This window comes from Protopterus annectens, chromosome 14.part0 (assembly GCF_019279795.1).
Source record: "Protopterus annectens isolate FY-2018-M chromosome 14.part0, PAN1.0, whole genome shotgun sequence".
In the NCBI taxonomy this organism is placed as follows: Eukaryota; Metazoa; Chordata; order Ceratodontiformes; family Protopteridae; genus Protopterus; species Protopterus annectens.
The window spans coordinates 1,117,187,191-1,117,205,240 of NC_056748.1; the positions used below are offsets into that span (position 1 = coordinate 1,117,187,191).

The window sequence follows — 18,050 nt, forward strand, 5'->3', positions numbered from 1 at the left end:
TGGAAACAGTAGTATGATCAGGAGTATATGGAATGACCACCGGAAAGGAAGAATTTCCTGTTTTCGTCTCACTGCTATCTATAATCTTGATGAATGATGTTCAAAACACATTTGTCTGACACAATCCGTTGCAGAGGAGAAAAATGGATATCAAGACTTCTTGGAAGAAAAAGGTGGACAGATAAGTGGCTCACAAGTTCTCTTGAACAGCCATTCAGCCATATTGGACTGTCCTTGTACTTGGGAGGTACAGGACTTATTTTTGGAACTTCCTTGCCATTCCTTCCTAAACATCTGTTTACCTGAATTTTATTGAGATGGTTTATTCTGTTTTCTACCAAAAATGGAAGAGGAGAAAAAAAAATCCCATGGAGAATTTGGAAAAGGAGAGATGAAAAAAATCTTCACATTTTATGGTTGCCTTCTTTTCACATTTTAATGTAAATTGAGCTGTGTACCAGCCATGATAAATGACCAATCTGTATTTTGACATGATGTTAGAGCTGACGTTTTTTGAGCTTTAACTGAAAACTTAATCAGCTTGATTAACAAAACAAAATGAGTCCGTAAATGAATTCCATGTAATCTGCTTCAGGTTCTGATCATTGTTATGCTCAGGCACATCGTTACTTGTATAAAGAAACCATCTATGTCTGTTGTTTGAAGCTTGCATGTTTGAAATCTGAGACCGCGAGTGGTTAAAGGTGAATCAGAAGAAGAAGAAATTGCTAACTATGTAGCTGAACTGTAAATGAGGTATTTAGGGCATCTCTGGAAGATAAGTAAAGTAGATGGTAGGCGCCTGTTTTTGTTGGTGATTTTTTACAAGGTGCAAAGTTGTATTCTGGTAAACACCTGGTCATGAAAAGTGAAACATCTGCTATAGACAGACTTTGGTAAATGCTACCTTCTGAAAGTGACCAAGGTCAATCATATGATCACTGAGAAACCTCTCCGAATAGTGCCATCTTGCTGGTGTTGACAAAGTGGCACAGCCACACAGTTTAACCTACACCTATGTGCCGAGCTCTGCTGCTCCATTTAGAGATGCACAGGCATGGACACTCCCAAAAGGGCCGTAGCACATTACTAGGAATGTACACAACTATAAATACTTCTTCAGAGCAACTGAAGAAAATACTCAGAGAAGTGCCTCTCCCCTGTGATGTTGTGTAGTGCAGGTACTAAGTATACTACTCGTATAAAGTTAGTTTATCATCAAAGGTTGGAAAATGCATCGAAATTGTTTAAACAACCTATGATCCTTTAGCACAGGCATGAATAATTTGTTTCATCCCCCAGCCAATCATATGAAGCATAAAAATAACTTATCTTCGTCTGTTATTACCGCCTATCATTCCAATTAACTTTATTGAAGTCTTTCCAGCTTATGGTTGATGGGACCTTGATGTTCTCTAAATTAATTTTGAAATCAGAGTGTTTGATTGGTGGCCTACCACCCTAAACTTGATTTTGCTAAGTTAGTCCTGCAACCACCAACAGAGACCACCATGTATTATTGTATAGGCATGGAGTTTATTTGGAGAAAAATCTAGACTGGTTGTTTATCACAGGTATAGATCTGGTTTGAAATATCTCTGCATGTCATTTAAATGAAGAATGGCCTTTGAACATTGTTTAGACATTGTGGTCCAAAAAACTTCTGGATAACTGAGGGTGAAGCAGTGAGATGTAAGCGTGATATAGGTATCCCAAAATTCAAAAAATCTCCAGAATAATCAGTTGAGTATAAATTTTATTTCGTTCAGACAAGCGCTTTCGCTAATAGTAGCTTCATCAGGTCTATTTTATACAAATGAATTAAAAAGCTGTTTTTATATAGTCTTAGCTGTTCAATCAGACTTAATTTCATCATTAACTTAAAAGGGAAATGTCACTAATTTTAAAAACAAATTCATATGTAGATAGAAAATCATGTTTCCTTCTAACATACTTATGTGATTATCTTGCATCATTGGAACATGTTGAAAATGTATACTTATATATGTGCATGTGTATAAAAAAGTATGTTAACAAATATCTATGAAGTGTGTCTAGAAAAGATATATATAAATAAATAGATGAATGAATAAATAAATACCTAGACTTGTATATATACGTATATAAATATATTATGTCATCACAAGTACATCTAATGTATTATGAATTGTTTAGACATTGGATGGTACGAAATATATTCGTCGACAAGATTTGTCTTAAGGGAGCTTTTCCTGAAAGTGTGGATTGGTGAAAAGGCAGTGAACTCTGTTATCCATTGGTTATTGTGTTAAGCCAATGAATTATTGCTATTAGGGATAGAAGTCCAATGACAATTTAAGGCTTTCATTGGATAACAATGAACAACTTTATAGGAATGATGGGCCGCAATAACCAAGTAATTTGTTTGCTCCATGTGATTGGTTGGGGTACAAAAGAGCAACTGCTGATTGATCATTGAGGTCTAACATTGACACGGTTGATATTAGATTTAAGACAGATTTGAATATTCTAATTGGGAATTGGCATGCAGTTTACCCCAAAGTTATTGGTTGAATGTACATCTAAATATGATGTAATGTAAGTTATTAATGGATCTGAAGGTTTGGATTACCCAAAAGTGCTCATCCTTTGTTTTTATTATATATGCTACAACATAAATTGTAGTTTTTATTATTTTTTATTGTTTTCATACTGGTTACATTAAACTGTGATTTTTAGTACCTCAACTTGGTGAACACAGAGTGTTTCTGTCTTTACATATTGGATTACTACTGCATGTTCTTTGGCAGCCTATCAGTCTTATTACTGTGAGATATGTGTGTATAGATATATATATGTGTGTATAGATATATATATATATATATATATATATATATATATATATATATATAATTATTTGTGTGTATTTTTTCTTTTTTTGATTGATTTCCCCATGGGGGATGTGAGTCGGTTGTTCATTAAAGAAAAGCTATAATGCAGTAACTCATGCAGAGGTATGCACTAAACCGATTATGACTCCAGTGGCTGCTGGGAGGGCTGAGCTGTGTGTAACACTATTATCTGTTCAGTGTGCAAGCTACTATGCGTTATGGCACTTAATATCATGATTCTTGTACTGGATCATTTTAGTAGCGCGTTAGTTGCACACTGAACTTTAGATACCTCATTTCACCAGATTTCATAGTTTTCAGAGTCCATTTCATAAATGAATGCAGGCACACACATGTAAATCCATAACAGTCTGTCACTAGAAATAAAGATTTTATTTAAGCATAATTGCTCTGGCTCTAGTCCTGCAGAGTTGGAATCGTAGGTTTCATAAACAAACGAGTTTTTTTTTGTCTCACTGTATGTGTATGTATACACACAAATGTATATATAAAATATATATGTAAAATGTTTGTCCAACAGCAGATAAATACTGGAGAGCTGTTGAGTTTTATCAACAAAATTTGGAACAAAGTAAAAAAATAACTAAGGGAAAGATCCCAAATTAGGGACATATTTTAAATGGTGGCACAATTATCACAGAGATTCTGAAAATGATTTCTAATTTTAGAAGGAATGGAACACAACTTTGAATAACATCAGGGCTCTCTATAAAATAAGGACATTTGAGAGGTGAACTTTTCTTTTGTATCCTGCCATTAGTTTAGCATTCGTCTGACAGGGTAAACAGGCTCTTACAGATATATTTGTTTAATTTGTTATTGTACCAGGTGCAGAAATTACTATAGACTTAGAAAGTAGTACTAGAAGAAGCCGTTAACTATAGCAGAAATGGTAAGACAGTGGACTGTATATACAAGCGTCTCATTATAAATCTCATCTGCCTTACTAGGATATCTTGTGATCCTGACCACAACAGTTCAGTGACTGTTTTCAGAATGGACAGAAATCCTGTCCCCTTCAGCTTCACATGAATACTGTAAGTTCATTATTTTGTAAACCAGAAAACAGCTAAAGAAAACACGCACACACATCCACCCACACACCACTCCTTGTCCTTTAGATAAACGTTGCTGAAATCAATGTTTTGAACATACAAAGGTGTTGAGTGGGGCACCACTTTCTCCTCATTTTCATATAGTTCACTTATGTAATCAGAAGGCTTTAGATTGCAGTCAGTGTTGTTCATAAAAGCTAACTGATGTACTTCCTGTTTCAGAGGCTTGCACATTTCTTTCTTAAACTAACTGCAGTCTTACAATTTCACAAGCAAATAACTTTATTTTTCCTTGGAGGTTTGTGTGTGATTTGCTAATAACATCAGCAGGAGAACATTCATTTGATAAAGAATGCTGAAAGTATTTTTGAATTTGCATTAGTTTCAGTTACATTCATATCATACTGATAACTCACACTGCCGTTTTTTTTGTTTTTTTTTTCCCAGGTGGATAAGATGCTTCCCTTTATGTGTTTACTGTCTGAATTGTTCTTCCTTTGGGCCACAGCTCAGAAGTCACAGCCCATGTTTACTAGTATCACTGAGAGTGTTCTTATGCCAGACTATGACAATAATCCTACGCAGCTGAACTATGGAGTGGCCATCACTGATGTGGACAACAATGGTGACTTTGAAATTATTGTGGCAGGGTAAGTGTGGCAACAATGCTCATTTCTAGGCTAAATATGTAGAGTAACATAGCACAAACCTGACCAGTAATGGGGTATGCAGAAAAACTTTAAAAGTCATACATAAAAGATTTATTTATTTTGTTTTATTTATTTGTTCTGATTGGGGTAGCTAAACTAGACTGAGTCCTTTGTGCAACTACTGTTTGTTAGACTAACCATTATATCAAAGTGAAATAACACCTGGTTGTAGAATATAAACACATTAGCAGTGCAAATTAATGCACACGTGTGGGTTACACTGCAAGGCTAGCTTATCTGCCAAAATTAGGAGGTGGGTAATACATGGCCAAATAAACTAGAGGATATCAATTGGGTTCAGTAGACTGCCACAAAAATATGGTTACCAATTATTCCTTCACTTTGGTGATATATAGTTTATTGTGCGCAGCATCATTGGCAAGCTGACACTTGTCACAGAAAAGATTGGTTTTAAGGCAGAAAAGCAATTCTCTTGGATAAAACGCTATATTGCAGGACACAGACACACTGACCTACGTAAGCTAAATTGGAGTGTTTGTTTATATATTTAAGTATGCAGGCATGTTTGTATTTATCTGTTTAGCTACATTTGATGACAAATCAAATGATTCAAATGAGCAGGACTTGTTTTCCATCGAATCCTTGGGGAGGCTACAGCAGCACTTCTAAACTAGCTTAAATATACTGCTCAATAATTACTGTTAATGGGTTAAATTCACCTGACTTAGTGTATAGTAAAAATGTATAAAAATAATTAAAACATGATTAACAAGTAACTGATTATAGTGTGGTTACACAGAAATGTACTGGCACATGCAGCGCAATTAAATTACTACAAACATGTTACGGCACAAGTAAAAACTACTGATAATGTAAATTATACATGTACCGTTATTAAACAGCATATGATACGACCTGAGTAAACGTAAATATTTCAGTTAGTAGTCCCATGCCTCTAGCCACGTGGTGATTTGAACACGGGCTGTAGGTGATGGACACTTAATGTGGCACCCTGACCACGTGATTTGAACACGGGCTGTAGGAGATGGACACTTAATGTGGCACCCTGACCTCATGATTTGAACACTGGCTGTAGGTGATGGACACTTAATGTGGCACCCTGACCGCGTGATTTGAACACGGGCTGTAGGTGATGGACACTTAATGTGGCACCCTGACTTCATGATTTGAACACTGGCTGTAGGTGATGGACACTTAATGTGGCACCCTGACCTCGTGTCCAAAAGGAGAAAAAGGGGATTGATGGCCACGCTGCTTCTTTTACTACAGCCTCATCGGGTCTATATTGAAAACACAAATGTTTACTTACCCAAACACCTAAACGCACACATTCCGCGAACTGCAAATACACCGAACGCCCTAAACCGTGAAATTCAAAAACTCCGTGTCCTAGTTGTCCCATCCTACCGCCCGCTACATACTACCTACACAAACTAAATAAACCACATACATACATACATACACTAACCAAAACCCTACTTCTAACCCTAAACTAAACCCTACTTCTACCCCTACACTAAATCTTGCATATACCACCATGTATGCACTTAACCCACACCCTAACTCTAAGGTCCGTAATGATCGCACACTTACCTTAAAAAGCTATACCCAAACAAACTAAATAATCCACACACACACGCTTAATAAAGACCTACTTCTAACCCTACACTAAGTCTAACATACATTACCATCTATGCACTTACCTTAACCTGCACCCTAACCCTAAGGTCCGTAACGATCGCACACTTACCTTGCTGAGCTATACCGCAGAAGGGCCAACCATGACGATTCGACGTTTCGGATTTCACGATTCAGGATGATGTTTTCGCGGTTTGATGAAGATGTGTCAGCGTTTAGGTATTCGGGTAAGTAAACGTTCGTGTTTTTAATATAGACCAGCATTATCATACATCTCATTAAGAGCTGATGCTCTTAGAGTGGTGGTGATGTTTTAATGCAGTTTTCAATGCACTCAGTGAAGTATTTTGCACCTGTGCAGGGAGAAGTTTGTTCTAGAACTTGCCACCATAGAGCGGTATGAATCATGAGATCTGATCCCAGATTTAAGTATGGCTATCTGAAGTCTGTGAGCTGACCAAAGGTCACATTGTAGCTTGGGACACTACACTATATAATCATGTGAGAGTCAGCTGAGGTTTTGTCAATTATGGGGGAATTTTAGTTGAATTACAGATAGGTGTTGAACGAATTAAATTAATTGCAAACTTTGAAGCAAGGAAATGCAGTAAACTCATGTGATTTTATTCCTCTTATAGGATCATAGGAGTTTACTAGTCTAATGACCACAAGGACCTTTATAAGCCTAGTCATGCATCCCAAATCTCTGACGAGTTCTGGTAGCCTTGATAACTTTACGCATTTACAAGCAGGGGCCTGGGAGATTGAACCATTTATAGGTTTCCTGTGTTCATTAGAGACATAGGTGTCAAGTTGCACTTGAATTAGGTTAGGGGGGAATTCTGGTTCACATGGATGGGAAGCCTGTTCCAGAGACTGGGCAGCCTCTGGGATACATACCTGTCTCTCCAGCAGATCATATTTATATCACTGGCAAGGTTTAAGTCTTTTGAACCGGTCATTCTGGTGCTGTTTGTTTTGTGGATATGGAGGAGGTCCATCAGAGTGGGGTCGGACAATGCCTGGTATGCCAGCCATAGATCTCCCCTCAACAGCTGTAGGAGACAGAATACAAGGATAGGACCTTGAGGCAGTCTACAAAAGACATGTTACTTATGCCCTGTATTCTTTTAGTGAGGAACCCTTGCGGACATTCCATTTGTTGAATACTTCACAAACCTGAAATACCATATAACCAACTTAAAAAAAAAAAAAAAAAAAAAAAAAAAGACCGCATCGCCGAAATGTCAAAACAGAAACTTCAAATACCCGACTTTCATTTGCCCGACTGTGTAAAGCATGGTCTATTCACTGCACAGCTCTAAAATCATCCTATGTAAATATCAAGCTGTATCTTTAAAAATCCATACGTATGTGGTACCAAGCACTGTTTGCCCTACAAGAACCTCCAACAATAGTTGGAAATCACCTAAGAAAGGGCTGAAAATACTAATCATATTAACGTTTATCACCTATAAACAATTATGAACAGCAGCTGCTACAAATGCACAGTGCATGCATCCACCAACCAGAATCCAAACAAAATCCCACGGAATATTAATGAAGATAACTATGGCACCAACACGAATATTCAGTCATTCTAAAATTAAAAAAATTACTAAGGAATTCCACATAAAAGGTTGATGCAGGGGGTATGTGCCCCCCAGACCCCCTGCAACTTAAGTATACCAACTCTGAGATCGCACTACAGTGTAATAATGAGTGGATTTCCTGTTCTGCTCACCTAGGACTGTTGTCATTTCAAGCATTCAGTGTTCTGAACATCGGTAATGTGAAGCTTCAATCATGTGAAACTTTTGTGTTCTGGTCTTGTTTTTTTAAACGTCTGTTTTATGGCATTTCGGTCTACTGAAGTACACTAATATAGATGTGTCTCTCTGTTTCTCTTTATATATATATATATATATATATATATATATATATATATATATATATATATATATATATAAAATGTGTGTGTGTGTATATGTGCGGGGATGTTGTACACAGATCAAGATTTAAAGAATAGAAAGAGAAAACATATCCATTGCTAATTACATGTACCAACTCGAAGATCACTCTACTTTTGGGGAAAGGGTAAATTCCCCATTCCCTACTTGGTTGCATTATCTCAAGCACATAACGGTGGCAGAAGCAATAAAATGAGTTTTAATCACTATTGCCAGCATAAAAAAGTTCAGCATTTTGAATGTTCAGTTATTTGTGTGCCTCCCATGTATTATATAAATATTTTGAGCATTCATTATAGCAGATTTTCTATCTGTCCTCTTTGATCATCTGACTCAACAGCATTAGATTAGAACATTGTCAGGTTACTGGAGAAGGAAGCATTTCACATGGAGTACAGGATCATTTTGCTAAGCACTTAGAGTATTCATAAGTTGGATAAATTGGATTGTCTAATAACTGTATATGAAAGAGAGAGATTGGCCCTCAATGAGGCTTGGAAAACAAACTCAAAAATAATGTTCATTTTTATTGTGTTGAAGACATAGCAACAGCCGTTTTTGTTTTCTTTACTCATAAATTATAATATTTGAATTCATAAGGCTCATAATTTTCTTGCTTAAGAAAATATTCTAGATTGTGTGGTAATGGAATACTGTCCTGCCCTTAGGATGAATAACCTTAGACAGCATGAAATAGGATGTCTTACTGCACACAATAATTACTGTATGGTGCTTGATAAATTAATTTAGAAAATTATTTACTGGGATAGTACACATTTGTAATGAATGTACTTGGATTGGTTGACTTTGTGTCCTGAATGTTTTTTAAAAGATGATAGTAGAGCATCTGATTTGAATGGCTACTATCCTGAATGTTTTTTGTCAAAAACATTAAGCAGAGTGCTAGTTCTCTTGTTCTGGCATGTCTTGGTATATCCTATAAAAAGTTTACAGTGGCACCCTATTCATGGAGTTTATACCAGACGTTTGGAGATCCACCAATATTTTCCCATTTTCAAGTCTGACCATAAGAAGGATATTGTTAACTATAAGCTTATAAGTGGGGTTTATGTTCTTTCAAACATTTGAAAAATCACTTGTTAATAGTACTAGGACTGATAAAACCAGTTCTCTTAGACTTGATAGAAACTGCCGTGCGTTTTTGTTAAACCTGGATTTTTATCAGACAGGTCTTGACTGACTAATGTGTTTTCTTAAGATTTTGTTAGTAGAACACTGAACCAAGGCATTTATGGTCATCTAATTTATTTAGATCTAGAAAAGATATTCAAAACTATTCTTCATTATAGTCTGATGTCCTACAAAAGGATGAGTTAATGTGTATATAATTAGTTGAGCTGGTTAATGACTGAAATTTGGGGAAAAAGTATGCTGCTCCAGGGAAAATTCTCTGAATGGGCTATCTGGGACTCAAGCCCTGAATTGTTTGATTTTCTTAGCTGGGAATCTTGAAGCTCTGTATTGGATCACATCAGTTTAATTTTTCCATTCTATATGTGGAAGTTGTTTGCTTTCCAAATGTGTATGACTTTTAATTGGATAGAATGGTCTTGACTACTAGTAATGTTATTAACTTGCAAGTCTTTCCTGAATCTGTCATTAAGGTGCCAAAATTATGGGAGTAATATATAGAATTGTGAAGTTACGATACATGTGAATAATATAAATAAAATGGGCACTTTGGAAGACTGCAGCTCCTTAGGTGATTTGGTCATCAGTTTCAAACAAGACTTGTGTTCTGGAACTCTAAAGCTTTTCAAAATGTTTAGTGTTTTGCACTATTTTCAGACATTAGGAATGACCCATTGGCATTACTTCATTTGTATTTATTTGGTAAGGCCATTTGATAAGCGCAACCTATTGTTTTCTCTTTAATTTTAATTGAATGATACAATTATTCATCTTGGTCTATAAATAAAATATAACAAATATACAATTGAAATATTACATTTTCATCAGTAATCTTTGCCTCACAAATTTCTATCAAAGCATCATCTTACTATACATTGAGCTAATAAATATTTGCAGTTTATGCATGCACTCCATATATATTTATGCTATATAAAACATAAAATCCATCATTCAGTCATTTCATGTGACATGAATGTTGTATATTTACAGAATTTGTTTTGTTAATGTTATTATTGTTTGATTTAACTCTTGCATTATTGTATTTAATTTATATTATTTTTTCTATAGCAGATGCTAGGATTATTCCTAAGTATCTACACTTTAAAAATGAACTGAAACAATGCCAGTGGGACCAATAGTGTCCACTCGAAATTCAAAACCAGATCAAGTGGCCTTGTTTGTAGACAAGATGTTATAACCATTGTTATCCCACATCCCTTCATTTACAGCAGATGCTTGGCACCTGTTGAGCAGAACCACAGAAGTGATCCCCGGGGTGTATTTCCTATTACCCTTCCAATCATCAAGATTTTTCTTGAGTGCTAATGAGGAACTTTGCTTGACATAGATGGGTAGCTTGTTCCAGAGTATAGGAAGTCTCTGGGACAGGAATCTATCCTTCCAGCATGTTTTGTTTATTGTGTAGACAAGGTTTAGGTCCGTAGAGCGTGTGACTCAGAGGGATTGGGAATTCTTTGTGTAGCATGTCCAACAGCTCTGGATTTGACATAGCATTGTATGTTAGGCAGAGATCACCTCGGAGTAGGTGATATGCTATGGAGTAAAGCTGGAGTTTTTTGAGATGGTCAACGGAGAGCATCTGTTTGAGGCCAGTAATCCTCTTGGTGAGGTACTTCTGAGGTCTTTCCAGATGTTGCAGATGGTTTGTGAGGTACATTCCAAAAGGGGCGTTGCACTCTCTAATAGGTCTGAGTGATGAGTAGAGGGGAACAATGAACTTTTTTTTTTTTTTTTTTTTCCTGGATGAGAACCCTTTTGTGAGGAGGTGTGCCACATAGGATTTCCTGACTACTGTGGACATGATTATCAAAGGAGAGACTACTGTCCATCTGGGTTCCAAGGTCTCATCATACATTCAGCGTTAAGTAGAATGCCACCTATGTGGTAGTTCATGGGTACAGAGTTTTTACCAAAGGGGATGACAATGCACTTTTTAGCATTGAGCTTGAGGCCATGGCTCTGACACCAGGCATCTGTTTCATTGAGGCCCATCTGTAGAATGTCCACATCGTTTGGGGACTCAAATATGGTTTCTAGTTTGCAGTCATCTGCGAACTTAATTAGCCAGAGACCACCTGTGTTGGCCTGTACTTCAGAGAAATAGGTATCAAACAGGAGAGGACCCAGGACTGAACCCTAAGGTACTCCACTTGTCACTGGTTTGAAGTCAGATTTGGAGTCTGCAACTTTTACAGTGTGGGTTCTGTCTGAGCCAGTTGGCAACCACATCTTGTGATGTAGGGCTTTATACCTAATTTATTGAGTTTATCTATAATTCCAGAATGGGGGATGGTGTCAAAAGCCTTGGCTGTGTAAACCACCCTACCCTTGTCTACGGCTTTGGTGACTGCTTCAAAGAAGTTTATCAGGTTCAGGAGGCATGATCTTCCTTTTACAAACCCAAACTGAGTGGAGTCCAGTGTTTGGAGGTTACCATTGTCTTTGTTTATAAGTTCCATGATGCTATGTTCATGGCCTTACAGACCAGGCTCGTCAGGCAAATAGGGTGATAGTTCCTCGGGTCCATGGTGGCTCCCCCTTTGTGGAGTGGGATAACTGTTGCTGTGTGCCATTCAGTGGGCACAAAGCCTGATGTGAGGCTATGATTGAACATGGTGCTTAGATGGGGAGCCAGTTCATTCTGAAGTTGGTGTAAAACACAGCCCGGGATGTTGTCCGTTCGCATGGATGCTGTGTTCTTGGCTTTAGAGTGTGCAGTTTTTACCTGCATAGTTGTGATTACAGGGATTCTGCCTTCTTCCTGGATAGATACGAGCCCTTTAGGAGGTGGGGGGGGGGCAAAGTTAGCACTGAACCTATCTGCCAGTGTGTTGGCAATATCCATTGGTTCTGTAATTTTCATACCATTGTGCTGTAGCTCAGAGCAGATATGGGTGCTGCCATTGAGATTCTTGACATAGCTATAGAATGCTTTATGGTTGTCAATCAGTGGCGATTTTGTGTTCGTAGCTAGGTTTGGAGGATCTTATAAGGGATCTTAGCTTTTTACTGAGGCTGACCAGGGAGCTCCTCCACTCATGGGAATTTAATCTCTTTTGCAACAGTTTTTTCCTTCTGTTGTAGAGTTTGTTTATGGCAGGGGGCCACCAGATTGGCTTCCTGTTTTTGGACGATAGCATCTTGGGTCTCTTAGAAATAGCTCGATCCATGCACTCGTGTAAGTGCTTATAGAAAACATTTGTGTAGGATTCAGCAGTCGTAACTGTATTGTCCTTCTGCATGGGTGTCATGAAATTTGTCACTTTTGTCTTAAGAATATATTTGCAATGTTAACCAAGCAGTAGTGAAAGGTATAGATGACAGCTGGCATCCTTGTCTAGAGCCCTATCTGATTCTTACTATTGCTGGAGGAGAAAATCCTGATGTAATGTAGACTTCATTATCATTATAAAGAACATGCAGTACGTCGATGAAAATTTTGGGAAAGTTACATTTTTGTAAAATAATGAATGCACATTTCTGGTATGTTTTTCTGTATCTAAACTAAAAAGGGCCAAATCGTCATTCTTGTTTACAGACTCTATTAGCTTTATTATTTTTTTATCTTGGGCTTCTCTGTTGACAATCCTACGTGATCTTTTCAAGTGAGAAAATGTTATCTTTTTCTATTACAGTGTATGGAAATCTCTTGTGTTCATCATTTAATAATCTCCTTAGATCAGATTTGCAGTGAATAGGATTATTATCTGTTTCAGTATTAGTTTTACTCTGGAAGGTCTGCATTTTATAGTTATTCCCAAAAGATTAGGATTTGTACAGTGTTATTAGGTGACTGACAAATTTGTAAAAATGTGTAGATTCACAAATTATAGTTATCATTCGCTTAGAAATTGTTAAGAGTTGAGGTTGCTAAGATGTGGCCTTTACTTCTGGTTGAGTAAGCAGGGATTTTGGTGTTTAGAAAATTCATGGCTTTGTGTACTATACAATATTTTTTTTCCACAAAAGGCAAAGAATGTTTATTATTGTTAACCATGTAAGTAAGAGAGGTGTAATGTTTTTAATGCATATGTTTTTGTTTGGACTAGACTGCTTTCCTGTATCAGATGTTCTCAAAGCTTTAAATGCAATTTAAACAAATATATTTGGGAATGTAACAAGTGACATCGTACTCAGAGATGACTGTTACCGTGACCTGCTTTTCACTTTATGAACCTATGGATATACATGGAGTAGGAAAAACTGAACCCAGTTAAATTCCAAGGTATATGTACAGCTCCACAGAACCCAGTTAAACTCCAAGGTACATGTATAGCTGCACAGATAAAGGGAAACAGTGTAGATGCCTCACAGAAGAGAAAAAGGTAGCGATAGCTTGTTTGGTGGCTGTGGACAGTGTGTCCATTATTTATTTAACTTTCCACACAAACCATAGACGTGTGCACCCATAATCATTTTGGCTTGTGTTTGAACTGGGAACAATGTGATCATTATCTGCTAAACCTTCATAAAACCCAAATGTAAGCACAAAAAGTCACTATTTGGAGCAAAAATTTGCAATACATGAATGTTTTTAGTTTTCTAACAGTCAAACAGAAGATACATGTACAGGTGGATATCACTAGGTGTAAGTGTAATGAGGCATGATATATATGTATGTATGACTAGATCATGTTGAACTGTGTTACTGTATGAGAGTACTGATGGAAATGGGGGAGCACCATGGAGCACTTCACCTAATGTGACATTTCCCCCAAGGCCGGCGTTGTCTGAAGCCCTACTGTAATGTAGGCCATGGTCTTCCAAACCCTATTAGAAGCAATATCAGACTCTCAGTGTAGGCAGTTATTTCTAATTAAACTTGACATTCAAGATGGCTTGTTTACCTGTGTTGTCCATTTAAGAAACAGTCTGAGGTCTTCCACACAGAACCATGTTCCTTACCATAATCCTTTCTCTAGGCCATTATACTGTATGTGATGGAGGGCCATAAACCTTTGACATGTACATATATAAAAATAGCTCCTGCTGTAAAATGTGAATGTTTTATTATTGCACTAGTTTTTAGGTAAGGCATAAGCTTTTCAGAAAACTGTAAAATGGGTACAACAGACATGAAGGTAAAGCTGCAGATAAAGAAGTGTGTGCATATAGACTTTCAGGCTTCTTGATCTCTGGATTCAGGAGAGAAGAATAAAGAAAAAAACGTGAAAATGTTACATGAAATAACTTTACAACCAATACAAGGTCGAGATTCTTCATTCCAAATAAGTCAGCATCAGAATATTGACATTTGTATACCTGTGTCAGGAATGCTGTTTAAATCCGTGTCCTTTAATCACTTTTGACTACAATACAGTTTATTCATAACTGTAAAAACAGGGTTCCTGTAACATAGCGCAATGCAAAATACAGTCTATTAAAACTCTGGTCTTTCTTACAGATGGTAGAAATGTTTTTTTCTTGTAACAGTCTAAATCTTAAATTGTACAAATACTTAGCAGATTTTCATTCATCAACAAAGTTTCTTTTCCTGAATGTAACAGAATATAGCAGTCCCTTGAGACGCCCTGCACCCAGTCAGGCATTCAGAAGTTTCCAGAAACTAAAACTCATTTGCACACCCGTCTATAAATTGCAGCTTTCTATACTCTGCATTCTTGTTTCAAATTTGTGAATTCCATCTGCTGCTAATTTATTTTATTTGTATATTTACCAAATACCTGGATATCTTCAGGTGTGTAATAGTACGTATGGTAACTCAAGACAGTTTGGGCTGTGATATGTGATTTTAATTGCACACCAATGCTATTAATTTCATGAACATGTTTATGAATCCCAGCCAAAGAATGCAGTGACCTTATAGTTCATTAAATCGAAAATAACCCCAAATTACATAGTTTGCAGTGTTTTGTTAGGTGGATATGCTTTAGCCTATGTGATTACATGTGAGGTATAAATCTTACTCTGCAAATATTTTGACTATGCCCACTAAGACGTGTTGAACTACTGGCATCTGTCATTTAATCTATGGTCTGTGTGTTTAAAGAGCAACATTCTAGTTTGGGTTATTGAGTCTCTGCTTTGTCTAAAAGAAATGCAGCCTGAGTATCTAGACGTCTTTGAGAGATTATTCCTTCATGTGTCATAACTGGCCAGCTGCACACACTGTCATATTATTTTAATTTATTTTAAAATAGCTGCCAACATATTTTACAGTTTATAATATGTACATATTGTAGGGTATAGTTCATGGCGCTGCCTTTATTTTGATTACAGACAGCCAACTAGCATCTCTTCACTCTCTAGATATATAGACAGCCATCACATTACACATAGATCAATCTTTATAAAATGCAAATCGTTAAAAATCAGAATTGCATAATTATTAATGTTATTCTTTTGGCTTTTCCCTGTTAGGGGTCGCCACAGTGCAACTCCGGTCCACTAATGATTGGCAGTAGATTTTTATGGTGCCAAAGTGCCAGCTCGACACCCAACCTTCAATGAAGGCACGCCCTACGCGTGTCTTTCGAATATTAATATTAAATAAAATTGTTTAATAATTAAACAGTTGTGAAATGGGTAACTTCAGAAATCACTGTTAAGTCTTTCCCAAAAATAAACACTTTCAGATGATATTTAAATCTCAAAAAATAACTGTTAACCAGAGTTGTATATGTTTCTTCAAGGTAGAGGCAAGCTTAAGTCACATAAAGCCTGTCAGACTACTTGCAATGCCCTTATTACAAAGTATTGACTGCTTTGTCAGCTATAATGTCATTTGTTATGTTTTCAACTGTATTAAAGATGTTTTTCTGAGCTTGACTCTTAAGCTGAATTTCTTTAAGTCCAGTTGATAGTTAAACTGGTTATATATAACTGTGACACAATCGTAATTGCCAATTATACCTTTTTATTTATTTGCTATAATTTTGGTTTGACATGTACAACATTATGTTTATATGCATTTAAGTGGGTAGATGGAATGACACAATGGACTCATTTTAACCTCACGCCTGTGCGAATGACTATCAAAACAAAAGGAAAGAAGAAATGACAAGTTAAGAGCTTGTTATGTCATAACTATGACTAATAAAAGATGGCTTAACCTGGACTGGAACTGTCATAATTGTAGTGTTTAATAAAAATAAAAGTATTGGGTAGCTACCAAGAAGAAATTAAGACTGTAATCTTTTGATATGGTCAAAATGTTGCATCACACAAGATCTGTGGGTGGTAGATAATATATTTCTCTTATTCCAATTTTTCAGTGATACATATTTGGGGTTTTATTTATGAAATTTCACAAAGCTTATCACTGAAGGACCGGTTCATATTCCAATTGCAAACTATTGGTGTTTTGTAAAACATGTACTACTAGAATCATTACTGTATTTTGAATGAACAATATTTTAATTGTTTCTAAGTTCATAGTGGCTGAATCACTGTTGCAGTCCAATTTGTTTTACTTTGACATCACTTTGGCTTGTCATTTCAGTTTACTTTCACAAATATTGTGAGCTGACCTTGCATGAAGTCTCCTATTGGCTAGAGGTATTAATGTAAAATAAGGTAGATTTCGTACAAAGTGTATCTGATTCTTAAGAGATTAACTTTGAAATGATCATCTGTCTCTCTACCTTTCTATAGGTGTATGTCATAACAATAAAAACTCATTTCACTGAAACTGATGTGGTCAACCCATTTCACTGAAAACTCATTTAACAGAAAATCTTGTTCACAAGAAATATATCTAAAAATGTGTTATCCTCCCCACCCCCCATTATATATACTGTCCTCATAATTGCACAACTATTGAAAAAAAAAAAACGCCATACACACAGAATCAGTGCTGAAGTGCAAACATGGACGTCTACAGATGTGGATGTACAAACTGATGCTGGTCATTGCAATTCACACATTGTGCTAAACCTACTTCCCTAACAACTCTTATGATATGAAATGACACCATTGCATACTTCCGACACATTTCTGTATTCTTCTACACTTATAGAAATGAGTTTTCAGTGAAATGAGTTTGACCAGTTGGGTTTTGAAGAAATTAATTTTCAGTGTTATAGGGACTCGTATGTGTGCATATATATGTGAATATAGATGGATATAAAAAGATATATATGTATGTATGTATATATATATATATATATATATCTATATATATATATATATATATATATATATATATATATATATATATATATATAATGTGTCCATGCATGCAGAAAGCATAAGTGAACCATGTCACTGAGAAGTAATATTATAAAACAATGTTTCTCTATTTTAACAAAACTGTAAATATTTGGGAGCTTACAAGTCTGGTTTAGTCTACGGTAAGCAAAACCAAGGAAATATTTTATTTCAAGTCTGTAAACCATACGGAGATGTTGCATTTCTCTACAAAAATCATTTTGAAATACTCTGGCAATTTCACTACTGCTATATAAGAATATTAAATGCATGTAATCAAGTGCTAAAGCTTTCATATTTTCTGTTTGTTTAGCTGTATATTTCTGATATAGTTGACTTCATCCTTGTAACTGCAACTTCTGCATAAAAAAACTATAATATGTCCTGCAGAAATGATTATGTAAAAACAAGAAGTTAGCATTCAGTAGGAGATCCAGAAATGTAGATTGTAGTATGAAATAT

At 36.2% G+C, this 18,050-nt stretch overlaps 1 protein-coding gene across 2 annotated transcripts in view; it reads left to right on the forward strand.

Annotated features, from left to right (window-relative positions):
• CRTAC1 (cartilage acidic protein 1) overlaps nt 1–18,050 on the forward strand; it is a 2,772,383-nt gene that overhangs the window by 243,022 nt on the left and 2,511,311 nt on the right. For both annotated transcript variants that reach the window (XM_044056906.1, XM_044056905.1), the window contains exon 2: nt 4,394–4,596. In XM_044056906.1, the coding sequence (XP_043912841.1) occupies nt 4,403–4,596 (194 nt within the window). In that variant the 5' untranslated portion in view covers nt 4,394–4,402. The remainder of the gene's footprint in view (nt 1–4,393; nt 4,597–18,050) is intronic.